The sequence below is a fragment of the Pan troglodytes genome, chromosome 10, assembly GCF_028858775.2.
Source record: "Pan troglodytes isolate AG18354 chromosome 10, NHGRI_mPanTro3-v2.0_pri, whole genome shotgun sequence".
NCBI classification, from domain to species: domain Eukaryota; kingdom Metazoa; phylum Chordata; class Mammalia; order Primates; family Hominidae; genus Pan; species Pan troglodytes.
This window is the reverse complement of record NC_072408.2, coordinates 138,858,540-138,873,479: the sequence shown is the minus strand read 5'-3', so window position 1 is coordinate 138,873,479 and position 14,940 is coordinate 138,858,540. Positions and strand designations below refer to the sequence as shown.

The 14,940-nt window shown below is 51.2% G+C and overlaps 1 protein-coding gene across 36 annotated transcripts in view; it reads right to left on the bottom strand.

Annotated features, from left to right (window-relative positions):
* EP400 (E1A binding protein p400) overlaps positions 1 to 14,940 on the bottom strand; it is a 129,224-nt gene that overhangs the window by 51,028 nt on the left and 63,256 nt on the right. For 25 of the 36 annotated variants that reach the window (XM_016924654.4, XM_016924663.4, XM_016924658.4 and 22 more), the window contains 10 exons: positions 14,565 to 14,739; positions 14,315 to 14,451; positions 10,506 to 10,692; positions 9,851 to 10,017; positions 8,009 to 8,178; positions 6,906 to 7,148; positions 4,305 to 4,469; positions 2,497 to 2,655; positions 768 to 862; positions 11 to 282 (listed from right to left, as the gene is read on the bottom strand). In XM_016924654.4, the coding sequence (XP_016780143.4) occupies positions 11 to 282; positions 768 to 862; positions 2,497 to 2,655; positions 4,305 to 4,469; positions 6,906 to 7,148; positions 8,009 to 8,178; positions 9,851 to 10,017; positions 10,506 to 10,692; positions 14,315 to 14,451; positions 14,565 to 14,739 (1,770 nt within the window). The remainder of the gene's footprint in view (positions 1 to 10; positions 283 to 767; positions 863 to 2,496; positions 2,656 to 4,304; positions 4,470 to 6,905; positions 7,149 to 8,008; positions 8,179 to 9,850; positions 10,018 to 10,505; positions 10,693 to 14,314; positions 14,452 to 14,564; positions 14,740 to 14,940) is intronic. The other 11 variants (XM_016924667.4, XM_054664752.2, XM_054664754.2 and 8 more) reach the window with 3 other exon arrangements.

Below are 14,940 nucleotides of genomic sequence, written 5' to 3'. Positions count from 1 at the left end.
TCTGCAGTACCTGTCAATAACATCCTGCAGAGACTCTCCACACCGACAAAGCGTCAACATCAGCTCACTTGGACTTTCTGAGGATGAAGTGTAACTGTGCGCTGGCCCGGCCTCCTTCCCACGACAGCCATCCAGGGACCCACGCCACTGTACCCTTCCGTGGCCAGGCAGGGCACAAATCCTTAGCAAGTCTCTGCCATAGACTGGAGCTTGAGAACAGCGCCGCTCGTTGACTAAATAAATCTGATCCAGGCGCTCTTTCAAGAGTCTGGTCTTTTCCTCCTTTATCAAAAAGTGATGAAAAACAGTTACTTGAGAAACAGAACGACAAGTTCCTGTCTTCACCAACCCCCCACCCAGCCCGGGATTTCCCACATATGAGATCCACTTCAATATCCCCGGTCTTGTGTTACAGGAACTAGAGATAGAAATGAAGCCGAGAGCTACAGGAAATAGAGATGGAAATGAAGCCGAGAGCACAAGCGTTCTCTTCTTTGCCAAGATGGGAAGTATTTCTCAAGACACAAGTGAGCAATTCTAATGCCCAGGAAGACTTGCAGAAGGACATAAAAAATACAAAAAAAGATTGTGGCAGTCGTAAGTCCAGTTTCATTTCTTTTATTAGGAAATGTGTGTTTTAAAATAAGAATTCAGTAACATCACTTGAGAATTCACAGGAGCCTGTAAATATCACAACCAAACACAACCAGCAGCTCTTGGAAAGCCACCTGTCCACGTGCACCGGGGTCTCAAGCTCAGGTGCTTACCTGGGTCGGCCCTCCAATGGGAGAAGCTGGTTTGGAGGCCATTCCGGGTTCTCCTACAGCCAAGGCATTCACCGCCACGCGGCCCGGAACGCCAACTACAAATGCATAAAGGAAGAGGTGAAAAGGAACGCCAAGTTCACAGGATTTCATCTGCCACCAGCATGCTCCATGGAACCTCACCCTCCACCAGCACACTCCACAGAAAGTCATTCTGCAACGGCATGTCCCCAAGGCCTCATCCTCCACCAGCACACGCCTGGAATGTGCATGAGCTCAAACTTAAATGCTTTAGACCTGCCACGGAAGCATGCTGGCTCGCAGGCCATGACTGGAGCTGAATGGAGCCAGCAGCTTATCCCTTTCCTTTGCGAGGCACTCCAGAGCCACCCAGAAGCATCCCAGCACACCTCTGAGGCCCTGGGTACCCCATCGCCATCAGCACATAGCCACCTCCTAGCCCAGGTGACCGCCTGATGACTGTGAGGCCCTTGCCTGCCATGAGCAGCCCAGCCCCGGCAGGAAGTCCACCCAGTCCTCACGACTGCAACAGAGCAAGCCAGTGCCCGTTTCATATCCGTTCCCTGGAGCTGCTCCTGACATGACACCTGCTACCAGCCAGGGCCAATCAGGAAGGCAGAAGCCATGCCACTTAGTGCAGCAGACTTTCCTACAAAGATGTGGTCAAAGAGGTGTCTGAGTGCTGAAAAGGGGCCCAGGGGTAAGAGTCACCTTAGGGAAAAACAAGGGGAGAGGCTGAGGTTGTCAGAACTCAGCACTTGGGGGTGGGGGTGTCTGAGCTCAGACCCTCAGGGTCCAGGACTCCAGTTGGTACTGGGGCCTCTGAAGCTGAGGAGGGCTTCCACGGGACAGTGACTCATCAGCCCGCGAAGAAGGGTGCAGCAGCTGGTTCTGGAATCCCCAAGATGCCTGGTTCTGGGGGTAGCGGCAAAACCTGGTGAGTGGAACTGCTGACCATGCTGGCATGCAGGACTGCTGCTAGGTGATGCTAACAGGACTGGAGAACAAGCCACGGCCCCTCCCCACTCCAGCCTTGCAGCCTCCTCTGATGACTAACAGAGCCTAACAGGTTGGCAGTGACCCACCCAACATCACTGCCCACTATGCAAAGGTGGGGCTGGAACTGAATGGACACCACTCGGCCACCAGGACAAGGGCTCCATCCCAAGGAGAGAGCCTCACCCCTCTAGGCTCCCACCTGCCTCCACAGGTCTCTGGGTTCCAGAGGACACACCACATCATGACAGAGCATGTCCAGAGAGACCTGGGGCCAAGGCAGGCACAGAGCGGGGACTCAGAGGTGAAGCAGGTGGCGAGACAGGATGAGTGGCAGCTCGGGCCGGACAAAGAACCAGACCCTGCGTGGGCGGCCACACACTCCCACTCCCAGGGGAAACGGAGCACACTGAATGTGTTGGCGATATACAAACAAGCAAGATTTCTCATGATTCCAAATTTCTTGTGAGAACACAAAACAAAAACCTAAGGACAGTGGAGGCTGGTTATATCCAACCAATACCTTTGAAAGCACAAGAAAAAGAAAATAAATCAGGCTGACACTAGGACACATCTATAGAAATCAGAGATGGCCACACACTAGACTGTGCTGTTCTGAGATACAGTCAAAGACACATGAATGCCTTCCACTCGCCTTAGATGGAAGAGAAAGAAGCATCCAAGCCAAGTCTCCCTCCTGCTCAGAGCACCCTACCTTGTGGGGTCAAGGGTGCAGGGCTGGGACCGCCGGCCGGGGGCTTGCTTCCCAGGGCGCCGTGCACAGCGCCCGCCTGAGACACGGTCTGCATCACCACAGGGCCAGGGGCTCGAAGGTAGGGCTGCCCGGGGGCGGACACGATCTGGAGGACGCTGCCTGCAATCATAGGTCCACTAGGTGTCAATGACAGGCATGTGTACATCACAGCCACATACTCCAGGCACTTCCAAACAGTACAAAAATAAGTTGACAAACTGAAAATCAAATCTACACAAAAAAATCAATGCAAAGTTCAGTTACTGTGAGGAAAGTGGCATCACCGACAGTGGATGACAACACACTAAGAGACAAGGTATCTTGCTCCGTGTCAAGAAAAGGCCATCTACCCTCTGTCCCTCATGGAAGGTGGGTGACACACAGCTGCTGAGGACCTGCCATGCTGTTCGAGGTACTGAGGCGGACATCCCCACTCCCAGATCACAGCAGTCAAGGAGAATGAAGAAACAGAACAAAACCCTGTTTTTAGCCCAGATGCCTGTGGCTTTTCTGCTGCTTTTTAACGAGGCTGCCACTTTGGATCTTGTGTGACTACATCTTTCTGACTTCTTTTCCTCTGGAGAAGATAGTTTCCCAGGTCATCTCTATGAATAAACCGGCGGCCATCAGAGATGTTACCAAGCGACCCCGCCTCTGTGGGCCAAAAAATGTTTTGTTTTGTTAAAAAAAAAAAAAAAGGAAGTAAACCAGACTGAATCGTTTCTCTGTGGCAGGCCTTGTTCTGCTGAGATGTGTGTGTCTCTCTAAGGAGGTCAGTGGGCTCACCCTACTGATGACGAAACCCTCCACCCTGACAAGTGCCACAGGCAGCAATCATGAGGAAAGCACTGGGGGAAGGCAGTCGCTGAGGCTGCAGTCACGGAAGGTGAAGGAAGGTGAGGGAAGGTGGGGGAAGGTGCCACCGGGGCTGCTGTGGGGGGGTGGCGGGGAGGCAGCGCTGAGGCTGCTGTTGGGGAAGGTGGGGGAAGGTAGCCGCTGAGGTTGCTGTCGAGGAAGGTGAGGGAAGGAGGCTGCGGGGGCTGCTGTGGGTGTTCCTTGAACCCTAAACAAAAACACAGGGAGCAAATGATCCCACCACGGGGACAAGGCGCCACTCAATTCCTCTCCCTCACTTTTTTTAAAGAGCAGTTACTATATAAACACACTGCTCTTCACCAAAGGTCTGGGCTTTGGGTCTGGGAGTTAAAATTAAGTCTGCTGATAGAAGAAAATGATTTCTCATACATAAAATTACTAATCCTGTGGTGTTTTAGGGACAATTTGTCTCACACCTATATTAGAAAGCAGCAAATATTTCTGTTACTTATCTATTACTTAGAGATGGGGTCTCACTCTGTGACCCAGGCTGGAGTGCAGTGACACGATCTCGGCTCACTGCAGTTTCAACCTCTGGGGCTCAGGTGATCTTCCCACCTCAGCCTCCTGAGTAGCTTGGACCACAGGAGAGCACCACCACGCCTGGCCAAATATTTCTACTTTGATCTACAAAATACGAAACTCTCTTCAAAGCGCAGATGCTGGTAACGAAAGTGCCTGTTGTTTATCTGACACGCATCAAGTGCAGGCAACCCGGTGGCTGATGAACGTCATCTCGCTGGTCTTCCATGAACCCATGAGGTGAGACGCATCATCGGACACAGGGAAAAGCCTGACACTTAAATGCACGAGGCAGGCCCACGGGCAGCAGGGCTCATGGTGAGGCGCTTTTGTCATTTTTGGCATCAGTGCTCTCTCATCCTTATCCTTACCTTGCAGCTGCAGCGGCTGGCCCGCTGTGAGCTGCCGGAGCTGGCTGTGTGACAGGGTGAACTTGCTGCCCTGGAACTGCAGTGTCACCGGCGTCTCCTGCTGAGCCACGCGGCTCTGTGGTCCTGTGATGGATGCCAGCTGAGCTATTTTCACTACCTCTCCACCTGTTGAAACGTAGAGGAAAAGGTGAATTCAGATCATTTTGGAAAAAATTTGGGAGTGTCATATTGACAGTCGTTTCTTGTATATAATGACCATCTATCATAAACTGAAGCACCACAGAAATGTTTATCAGGTAGTGTTTTCTACCACTTCTTAAAAATAATTATTTTTATTAAAAAGAGAAAACAAAATGTCAGATTTTAATGGTTAACTTTACTTAACCATAATTGGTTGGGATTTTAGATATCAGATATTGATATTATTAACGAAGCTATTAAGGAACATTTTACTTTTCTACCGAAACAACAAAAATAGCAGAAATCAGCTGGGTGCAGTGGCTCATGCCTGTAATCCCAGCACTTTGGGAGGCTGAGGTGGGTGGAGCACATGAGGTCAGGAGTTCGAGACCAGCCTGGACAACAGGGTGAAAACCCATCTCTACTAGAAATGCAAAAAACAAACAAACAAACAAAAAAATTAGCTGGGCATGGTGGTGGGCGCCTGTAATCCGAGCTACACAGGAGGCTGAGGCAGAAGAATTGCTTGAACCCGGGAGGCAGAGGTTGCAGTGAACTAAGATCAGGCCATTGCACCCCAGTCTGGGCAACAAGAGTGAAACTCCATCTCCAAAAAAAAAAAAGCAGAAATGTATTTGTAATACACTTGGAAACTCACATATGAACCTAAACTTTAGAGAACTTCAAAAATGTGAAAAGTACCTGTCCAATTTAGCTCACAAAGAGAGATTATATCTTTACAAATATAAAAAAATAACTAGCTTCAATTACACCCATAACTCTTCAAAATCTAAGAATGCATTTCTATTTATTTTGTGAGAGACAGGGTCTGGCTGTCACTCAAGCTGGAGGGCAGTAGCAGGATTATAGCTCACTGTAGCCTCAAACTCCTGGGTTCAAGCGATCCTCCCACCTCAGCCTCCCAAGCAGCTGGGCCTACAGGTGTGAGCCACGGTGTCTACAAGATCTAGCAATGCCTCTAGATACATAAAGAAATCACATACATAAACAAAGCTTTAAGATATAAAGCTTCATACTAATTTGAATTAGATGGTAAGCGTCAATCTATAACATTTACTGTTTTAAAAAAAAAAAAGTAAAACTTAGCATTGCTTAAAACACTTTTTTTGAAAAAACATAACTCAGATGTGGTCATTTGCCCCCCTACCTTCCGGCTACAACTGAACAACAGGTTTAAAGACTTATTTCCCAATGGTTGATACTTGAGTCTAAATGTTCTTCCCGAGAAATCCATGCCAGAATTATTAGTGACGTGATAAAAAGAACAGTTAGTAAGAGACTAGAAAAATGTCTAGAGATATCTTGCCCACAGAATAACCGTGAACAAGGAGGGGAAAATGAAAACAGAAGACAGAGATTTGTGCATAGAAGTGTCAATCTCTCAACAATCCTCCTTGCTCCATACACAGGTGAGGACCGACCCACAGGAAAAGCAGTTTTGCTCACTTCACAGATCTCCCAAAGAACAGCTCCTCTGGCAACCACCAACATGACTCTCATCCCACGCAAGACAGTGTCTAGTTTGATGAAGATGTAAAATATGCAACTGCTTTCTCCCTTAGGGCACTTAACTAGGACAATTCCTCTTTATTTTTGGGCAATGGGAGAGAGAGAGACTTGTAAGGAAAGAGAATTAGTTTGAACTCAAGTGTCTCTGTGCATCACTCCCTCTCCCATCTCCATCTTTCCAGAAAGGCCTCCACATAATTTGGCTATACCAACAACAAAAGGAGTTGAGGTGGCACTTGAGAAATAACATCATACTTTAAGTCAGGATAATTTCCACCACAGAATGAATAGGGTACATGTAAGGTTTGAAAACATACTAATCCCACTGGACACAGCAAAATGTTCTGTATTAAAAAAATTAATAACTGTTTTTTAAGTCATAAATTATTACAAGTTATCTTGGTTGAGCAATCCCAAGTTTAAATTTGGTAACAGGCGAGAGACTAAAAAGAGCTAATGTTTTTTAGGAACCTAAAGCTAGTTCACATGACTGGCAAGGAAGCGACCTTCCCAAATGCAGTCGCTGTCACTCTAGGAGCATCTGCTCCCCCAGAGTGCACCTGTGTGGCTGGTGGAACAAGGCCGGGGCTAACACTGGGAAGTGCCGTCCACAGCACCAAAGCAGTGAGTGAGCGCAGCAGAAAAGCAGAGCTGGATGGCGGGGTCAGGAGAGAGAGCACAGATAGGAGAAGGCCGGATGCGGCCTCCACAGAGGCGCTCCCTGCTAGACTCATGCCGGAGGCAGCTGCACTGGTGAGAGGCAGCGCTGGGCATGGGGCTGGGGAAAGACAAAGGAGTGGACAGCAAGGCTCCTCCTACATCCCCGTGTTCTTAACACAACTCCTCTGGGGTAGAGAGATGGCAGAAACCTGGAAAGGTGAGGCCACTTACTGGGCAAGCGGGCCTGGGCCTGCGAGGGGAGCACCAGCCTCTGAGGCAGCGCGCTCTGCCCGGCCGCGTGCGAGGGGGCCTGGGGCTGGGGCGGGGGCTGGCCTGGGGTGGAGGCCTGTGCTGTGGTCTGGGCCCGCAGTTTCGCAGGATGGGCCGGGCTAGCGGCTGTGCTGGAGGCCGAGGCGGGCTGGTGTCGTGGAGCACTGGCGGAAGCCTGAGAGGTCTGAAACGGGGCTGCTGCTGCTGCAATCGATAAGGTTTGTTTGTGCAAAGCTGTTAGAGGTTCTTAATAAAATACAATATTTTAAACCGAATTTTAAAGAAATAAAATAAACATTTCACACTGTCTCTCAAATGAGAAGTCCCCTCTTAAGGAAAAAAAGAAGGGCCATATAGTTTACAGGGTGAGAGAAATATAATTTTACTTGTTGATAATTATCTTCACTTCGAGCTACAGTACTCTACGCGGTACATTTCTCAGAGTAAACAGAAACTGTTAGAAGTCAGCCCAACCAAACATTAGTATCAATTAGAAACTATTTCCTAAACACACAAAGAAAACATCAACAGAACTTCCACTCATATTTCTATAGAGAATGCTGGCAACAATGCAGGTCTGAGCATTTATTTTTAGCTCAGAAAACCTGGATGGACATGGCGTGGAGGGCCCCTTTGGCCAGGTGGTGAAATACTACTTTTAACTCTTTTGATGGCCTTTTCTACTCTACCCTTCCTCAAAAGAATAATTAAGTTCAAGTGACAGCACAAAATACAATATGAGCAGACGTTCTCAGGAGTCTCCTAGACGACTGCACGCACGCGCCTCTGTCAACAGAAACAGCCTGCCCAGTGGCTGTGAGCATCAGATCAACACTTATCACCTAGGAGTGAAGCTTCTTCAATAGGGAAAACATCCATTACAAGCCATCAAAAAGTCTAAAACTCATCAAGAACTAAACAAGGCACCTTCAGAAAGCCAGCGGGTGGTGCCTGTTCCCACTCAGGGACAATTACCGCATCCAGAGGCGCGAGAAGAAAGTGCCATGAACTTGTCCCACAAAAACCTCCATAAGGCGGAGAGCAGACAACTACGTGAAGTCTACCTTTTGCCTCCGGATTGGCAGAGAACGTGGCGATGGGCGGCCGTCCTCGAAGCGGGCCCTGTGGAGCAGCAGAGGCCGTGGTGGGGGCTGCCGTCCGGGGCGGGTGAGTGCTGGGGAAAGCCACGGTGCGACCCTCGGGCTTCTGGCCGTACTGCACAGGCTGAAACAACCTAGATGCCCATTGGTCCAGGCAAGAAGATACAGAGCATCAGACCACAGAGAGGACAGGCCACCTCATGGAGCCGGGGTTCACCGCTGCCCATAGGAAGCCAGCTCAGGGACCAGCACCCAGAGTGCAGTTTACAGAGGGAAGGGGAAAGATGCCTAAGTACTGCTCTAGGTAAGCTCACCCCGGGCCCGGGCGCAGTGGCTAACAAGACTAAGTACACCAAAGTGGTATGGTACATCCACCCAGATTCCTGGGAATACAAGGGTGAATGCTGTTTTAACTTTCACAATCATATCAATGTAGATAGAAAACAACGCATCTATTACAGCACAAGGGCTGAGGGGAGTGAGGAGAAACATCAACTTGACAAAAGTCTGATCAAGCGGCCGTTCAAGTGATGGTTCACTGTTGCCTCAAACTTCTGGCTTCAAGCAATCCTCTTGCCTCAGCCTCTAAGTAGCTAGGAATACAGGTGTGCACCACCACGCCTGGATTTGATTTTTTTTTTTGGAGAGACAGGGTCTCCCAATGTTGCCCAGGCTGGTCTCCAACTCCTGGGCTCAAGCAATCCTGCCAGCTTGGCTTCCCAAAGCACTGGGATTACAGGCATGAGCCACTGTGCCCACTTTAAGCTGGGAACTATATTGGCCATTTTCAAAACTCCTATACAATGTAACAGGCAGAGACGGCCATCAAAAGCCATTTTTAGGCCGGGCGTGTGGTCTCACACCTGTAATTCTACCACTTTGGGGGACCAAGGCAGGAGGGTCCCTTGAGCCCAAGAGTTCAAGACCAGCCTGGCAACACAGGGAGACCTCTGTCTCTATTAAAAACTTTTATAAACTTTTTTGTAAAAAGCCATTTTAAAAAGACAGACTAGCACCCACTGGAATGGGTGCTGTTCATTTAACTGACGGCTGCAGGCTCTCTGAGGAGCAGCCTGCTGGGTCGTGAGTCCTCAAGCTAAGCAGAAACCTCTGGTACTGATGAGGGGACGGTGATCCACTCAAAGTCCCCAGTGAAGCCAAATACAGAAGTGCCAACAAGAAAGACTGCAGAACTCCTGGAATGGCAAGGATCACAAGACTGTCTGCAGAGCTGGCCCCTTCATCTCCAAATACCTATTTCCTTTCCTTTCCTTTCTTTTTAACCCAAGCATAGGATTTTGGATATTTCCAATTGCTAGATTTAGACTATGAGTCATTTATATCTCGTTTTAATCATCTAACGTGTCTGTCCCTCCCAGCCTCATGACACCCGCAAAAGCATCACTTCAGAATCACTCACATGTCACTTGTTATGACAATGACATCACCGTGGGGGTGGAGTCCTCTGCCTGCCACACTCACGACACATGTGTGGTTCGGCCACACCAGCCTCCACCACACGAGGCACCAGGTCAAATGCAGCCCTGACACCCACCCTATCCTAAAACTGCTGCAAAGACGATCAAGGAGGTTGCTGCTCAGGGAGGCAAGCAGTTGCACTGCACCACACAGCCTAAAAGGCATCTGCAGAGCCAGGCATACCCCAGCCAAGGACACCAGCAAGGTCCCAAGAGCAGCAGATAACCTAACTACATTAGCAGCCTTTCTTTTCACCACGCATAGACCTGGGTCAGCTGTGGGGGCCCTGGGAGCCAACCCTCCCCACTGCCTCTGGGTCGCACGCACCTGCTGGCCTTCAGCTTTGCTGCTGCTGGTCGGGCTGCTGGGGCTGCTGAAGTGGAGATTTCCTCCATGAGTTTCCGCGGTATCTTTTTCTTAGACAGCAACTCTGCCTCGTGACGAGTGATTTTATTTTCTAAGCCGATGAGATCAAACATGGAAAGATCTGCTTCCTAGAGAGAAAAAGAAAAAAAGTCTTGCTGCATGAAGAGGCAAAAAAAGCACCTAAGAATCAAAACTGATTTCTATGGCAGGGCCCTAACGTGGGCATCCAGACGCGCCCCCTCTAACGGCCACTCGGCAAGCAGACCCTCCTCCGTGCCAATACACAGGTGCTGCCACACCCTTGGTGAAGCTCTGCTGATGAGCGTGCATGCTCAGCTACTTCTCACAGCCCACAATCCACACAATGCCAAGAAAGCCTGCCCTCTGCATCTTTCCACTCTGTGAGCCTGTCTCCCTCGGGTAAATTTCCGGAGGTGGAACACTCCGGCAAGGGGTGGCAGGCCATCAGTGCTGCTAGACGGTGCCATGTATCGCGGAGCTGCAATTGCAATTGCAGAAGAGCTGGTTGAGAACCCATTTCCAAGAATGGTTTTATCTATAATGTGCCTAGAAAAGATATCCAACAGTAATTCCGCTTTCTGGATCCTCCACTTACCTTCCAGAAATCTCTCTCCAGTGCCTTCAGGATTAGAGATGCGGACGGATACTCCAGTGGCCCCGCCACGTAGGAAGAGCCTGGGTGCCGGGGCTCGACGAGCCCAGGGTGGTTGCAGATGCGCTGCAGCCGCACAAGGATGCTCAGGACGTTGACAAAGTGCCCGCTCTTCAAGGCCTCCTGAGTGCTGCCCGTGGAGAAAGAAACACGAAGCATTCAATCCAAACGGCACATGGACATAGTCCCACCCTCACCATCGACTGTCCCAACTCCAGAAAGGCAGGCAGGAGCAGATTTTCTAGGTCCGCTTAATGAGTTAGACAGAGTGGCCATTCAAGTCCACATCCCAGGCAGGCCCCTCTGCACTCGTTCGCCATCCCCATTGAGAATGACATCCGCCCCACCAGAGCTGATGGAAAGACAGCCACTCCACTTCATTCACAATCATACCGAGTGCTCTGAAAGAGAAGTGGGGGCATCCAAGGGGGATGAGCAAAGTGAGGGGCAGGGTGAGCGCAGCAGAGCAAAGCCCCTCACACACCCGCTCGGCAGCTCTGACGCCTGGTCCTACACTGGCCCTGCAGGCAGTGAGCGGGGGTAGACGAGGGCCCAGGTCCATGCCCTGTGCGGCTTACCACCCAGTGAAGGGGGCAGACAGAAGGACCTACAACGCACACTGGGACCAGGGCTGGGCAGGAAATGGGACCGTGGTGGGGAGTAGCTCTCTGGTGTGAGCACAGTGCACCAGGCGGCCTGAGGGAGGAAACCGGGGTGATAGTGACGACAGGTAACTGGTCGGGAGAGAGACTCAGGAAGGAGATGGCAGACTTGTGGGAAGAGGAGGGAGGAGAGAGCAATGGCAAATTTCCATCTCAAACAACTTGGTCGATGGTGGCGCACACCCTAAAACAGAACACCAGGGAGGGAGCCAGGCTTGGGAAAACACGAGCTCAGTTCTGCCACGCCGGACGTGAGGAGCTCAAGGGTCAGCTCAAGTGCAGGTGACAGAAACTACCATGACATCAGTACTCACCACAGAACCCAACCAAGGCCGGGTGCGGTGGCTCATGCCTGCAATCCCAGCACTTTGGGAGGCCAAGGTGGGCGGATCACTAGAGGTCAGGGGTTTGAGACCAGCCTGGCCAACATGGTAAAACCCCGTCTCTACTAAAAATGCAAAAAAAAATTAGCCAGGTGTGGTGGCACATGCCTGTAATCCCAGCAACTCGAGAGGCTGAGGCAGGAGAATCACTTGAACCTGGGAGGCAGAGGTTGCAGTGAGCCCAGATCGTGCCACTGCACTCCAGCCTAGGTGACAAGTGCGAGAGTCCATCTCAAGAAAAAGAAAAAAAAAGAAAAAAAAAAGCAGGAGGGCTCCACAGGAGAGACGGTGCCTGGAGTCCTGAGTCCCCACACAGCTAGGCCTTGATGCGTGAGGAGCACATTGCATGGGGGCTGAGAAATGAGTGGAGACCGAAAAATGGAGACAAGCATCAGGAGAGCTCCTGTGAGCCTGGCTCTAGAGAGCAGCAGTGGGAAGGAAAAGAGGCCAGGGAAGGACTTACATGCACAAGGGCCAGGGCAAATCACATGCTTCAAAAAGAATGGCTGAGACGACGGATGGTTCCAGAGAAGGGATGGAGCTTAAAGCTCGTATGAACTGGCTGGTAACAGAAAGGCAACTCGCCCTGGCTAACAGGAACCAGGAGAGGCCGGCACAAGCACAGGGGGGTCTGGGCAGGTAGGGAGTCTGGTCTGGCAGCTCTGGAGCTCGTGGTACAGAAACATGGGTGCCACTCTCACGGCAGCGGGTGTGGCATGGTCCCTGCAAGAGGAGGGGGGAGCTGACCAGGACAGGACGCTCCTGGGCCACCCAAGGATCCCGTCAAACACCAGACAGTGCCCAAACACTTGATTACCAGGTGCTCCAGGGGGGCGAGGCGTGCACACACCTAATGCACTAAAGCTTGATTTCACAGGCCCGGAAAGAAAGAGGAAAATGTGCTTGAGGAGTCCAAGCGCTCTCCTGCCATTAACCCAGGGAGCAGATGCCACAAAGCTGGCCTAAGACCAGCAGAATAAGACGTGCTTTCCCCCAACAGGTCCCAGGGCCACCAGCCTCTCACACCTCAGACGACACTGCAACCCTGAAGGCAAACCACCATATTGTGTGGGCACAACCACATAAGGGCAATGGGTCGGACTCCCTAAGATGGTCTCTGTACGCAGGGCGTGGTCAACGTGACTTCCCTGATAGGCTGGCGCTCAAAACCTGCATAAAGTTATGAGTCCTCTCCACTCAAATGACAACTAGTGTGTTACCAAAGCTGACACAGGCTGATTTCAGTATTCTACTGAAAAATCTGACACCAGAGCTTCAGCAACATGGCAAAGCGGTTTCTATCCACACATACAAAGTTTCTACAATGCTTGGAGAGTCTCGCCACTAATGGTGTGGAATGAAGTCCTGCTCCACTGCTCCGCCTCTTGGAGAAAGGACGGTTGTATTGTGTCATTTGTGGAGGACTGAGAAATTCCACAGTCATCATGCACATTTACCTTCCCTCCTGAAATCTCCACTCACCAGGATTAAGCATGCTGCATTCACAGGCACCTGCCTCTAGAGGGTGCCCAGGCTCCACATGCGCATGCACAGAACCCTGGCGAGCCCATGAGTGCACGCCCTCTGGCTGCAGAGCAGAGGATGAGGCACAGAGAGGGAGACCCAGAGCAGAGGATGAGGCACAGAGAAGGAGACCCAGAGCAGAGGATGAGGCACAGAGAGGGAGACCCAGGACGGGGGGTGGGGTGTGGCTAGCATGGCCTCACCCCTAGTCTCCACAAACCACAGTCTGCTGTGCCATGGCCAGAGTGCACTCATACGATCGCCTGGCGTCTGCTCCCGCCACAGCACCTCATCAGGGTCCCCATGTCATCTCCCCACAAGGAGGGGAGCACATCAGCACGTGGCTGGGGGAAGAGTGGGGTCACCTGATCCAGTGTGTCTGACTGTGCCTGTGAGGGACGCTGAGGCTGAGGTGGCACGGGGTAGGGGGTAACCCTGCAGCAAAGCCTCATGGCCACACCCCCAGCAGAGAGTGAGGTGTGATGACTAAGCACAGACAAATTTCAAATCCTCCAAAACTTGATTTCCAGGGTTTTTTGTGTTTTTTTCATCTAAACTCAGGAAAATGGAAAGCCTGACAGACCAAAACCATGCACATCTGAAGACCTCGGAGAGGGTCAAAGGGGGCCCCACACTCTGTGTCAACTCGAAGGGCACAGCTTCTGGCACCAGCACGTCCCTGCCAGACAGAGGCACAGCGGCTGGCCATCACATGGTGTGCATTGCGTGGCGCATTCCACCCCATGCAACGCACCACTCATTGCGCCACAGACACCAGCGTGCCACCTCCGGTGGGCCACAGCCGACCCAAGTCCTGGGGCCTCCAGCTGGCTGTGGGAAGGCGAGCTGCTCAATCACCGTCCCTCCCGGATGAATGGAAACTAAAATTCACAGAATTCTCTGGGCAACACAGGGAGCAGCACCAGGACACCACCCTACACGTGGGCAGCTACACAGGAGTGGGGCTTCTGAGACGGGAAGTGCAGCAGGACCAGCATGAGCCTGAAACAGCTGGAAACACCTGAGGCTGCAGAGCCTGCTGCCCCCAGGAGGGTGCCTCGGTCTCCAGCTCCAGACACCCAATCCTTGCGGAAAGGAGCTTTCTGCTGAGGCCACAGAAAGGGCCGTTTTCCCTCACAGGCAGGGACAGCAAAGGGGGCACATGCCCAGAGCCCACACTCACCCAGGTTGCAGGATAACGTCCTCGTATAAGGCTTTTTGTCGGTTAGAAAGGCGACACTTCAAAACATGCTCATATTTCTTTGTTAGTTGCTTTTCCACATCTCTCTTAGTTCTCCTCAAAATAAATGGCTGTGTCACCTGAAAATAAAAAACTGTTTACTGTTTTCTTTCCAAAAATGCTGCTGTAACACATTTATAATGAGGCATATGCATGTTTAATTAATTAACTGAAATGGCAGAACCCAACCTACCCTGTGTAACCTTATGACCACTTTATGGTAGTAATCCTGGCTCTCTTCACTGGGGGCCCTCAGAGGGGAGCTCAGGTAGGGCCTGGAGATCCCTGGGACCAGGAAGTGCACCATGGTCCAGAGCTCCAGGAAGGTATTGTGCAGCGGCGAGTCGATCAGAAGCAGGCGTTGTTGGCTGCAAACAGGACAAGAGACAACACTGGAGTTCTACAGCCACGGGGCTGGCTGCAGCAGCATCTTCTCTGACAATGTGTGAGAAAAGGGACAGTGATTTAACACCGCAAATGTCAATGTGCACATGCCTGAAAAGGGGGGCTGCACTGACCCAGCTCTGGGGCTCTCTGGCCCATGTGCTGGGATGAAGATGAAAAGCAAT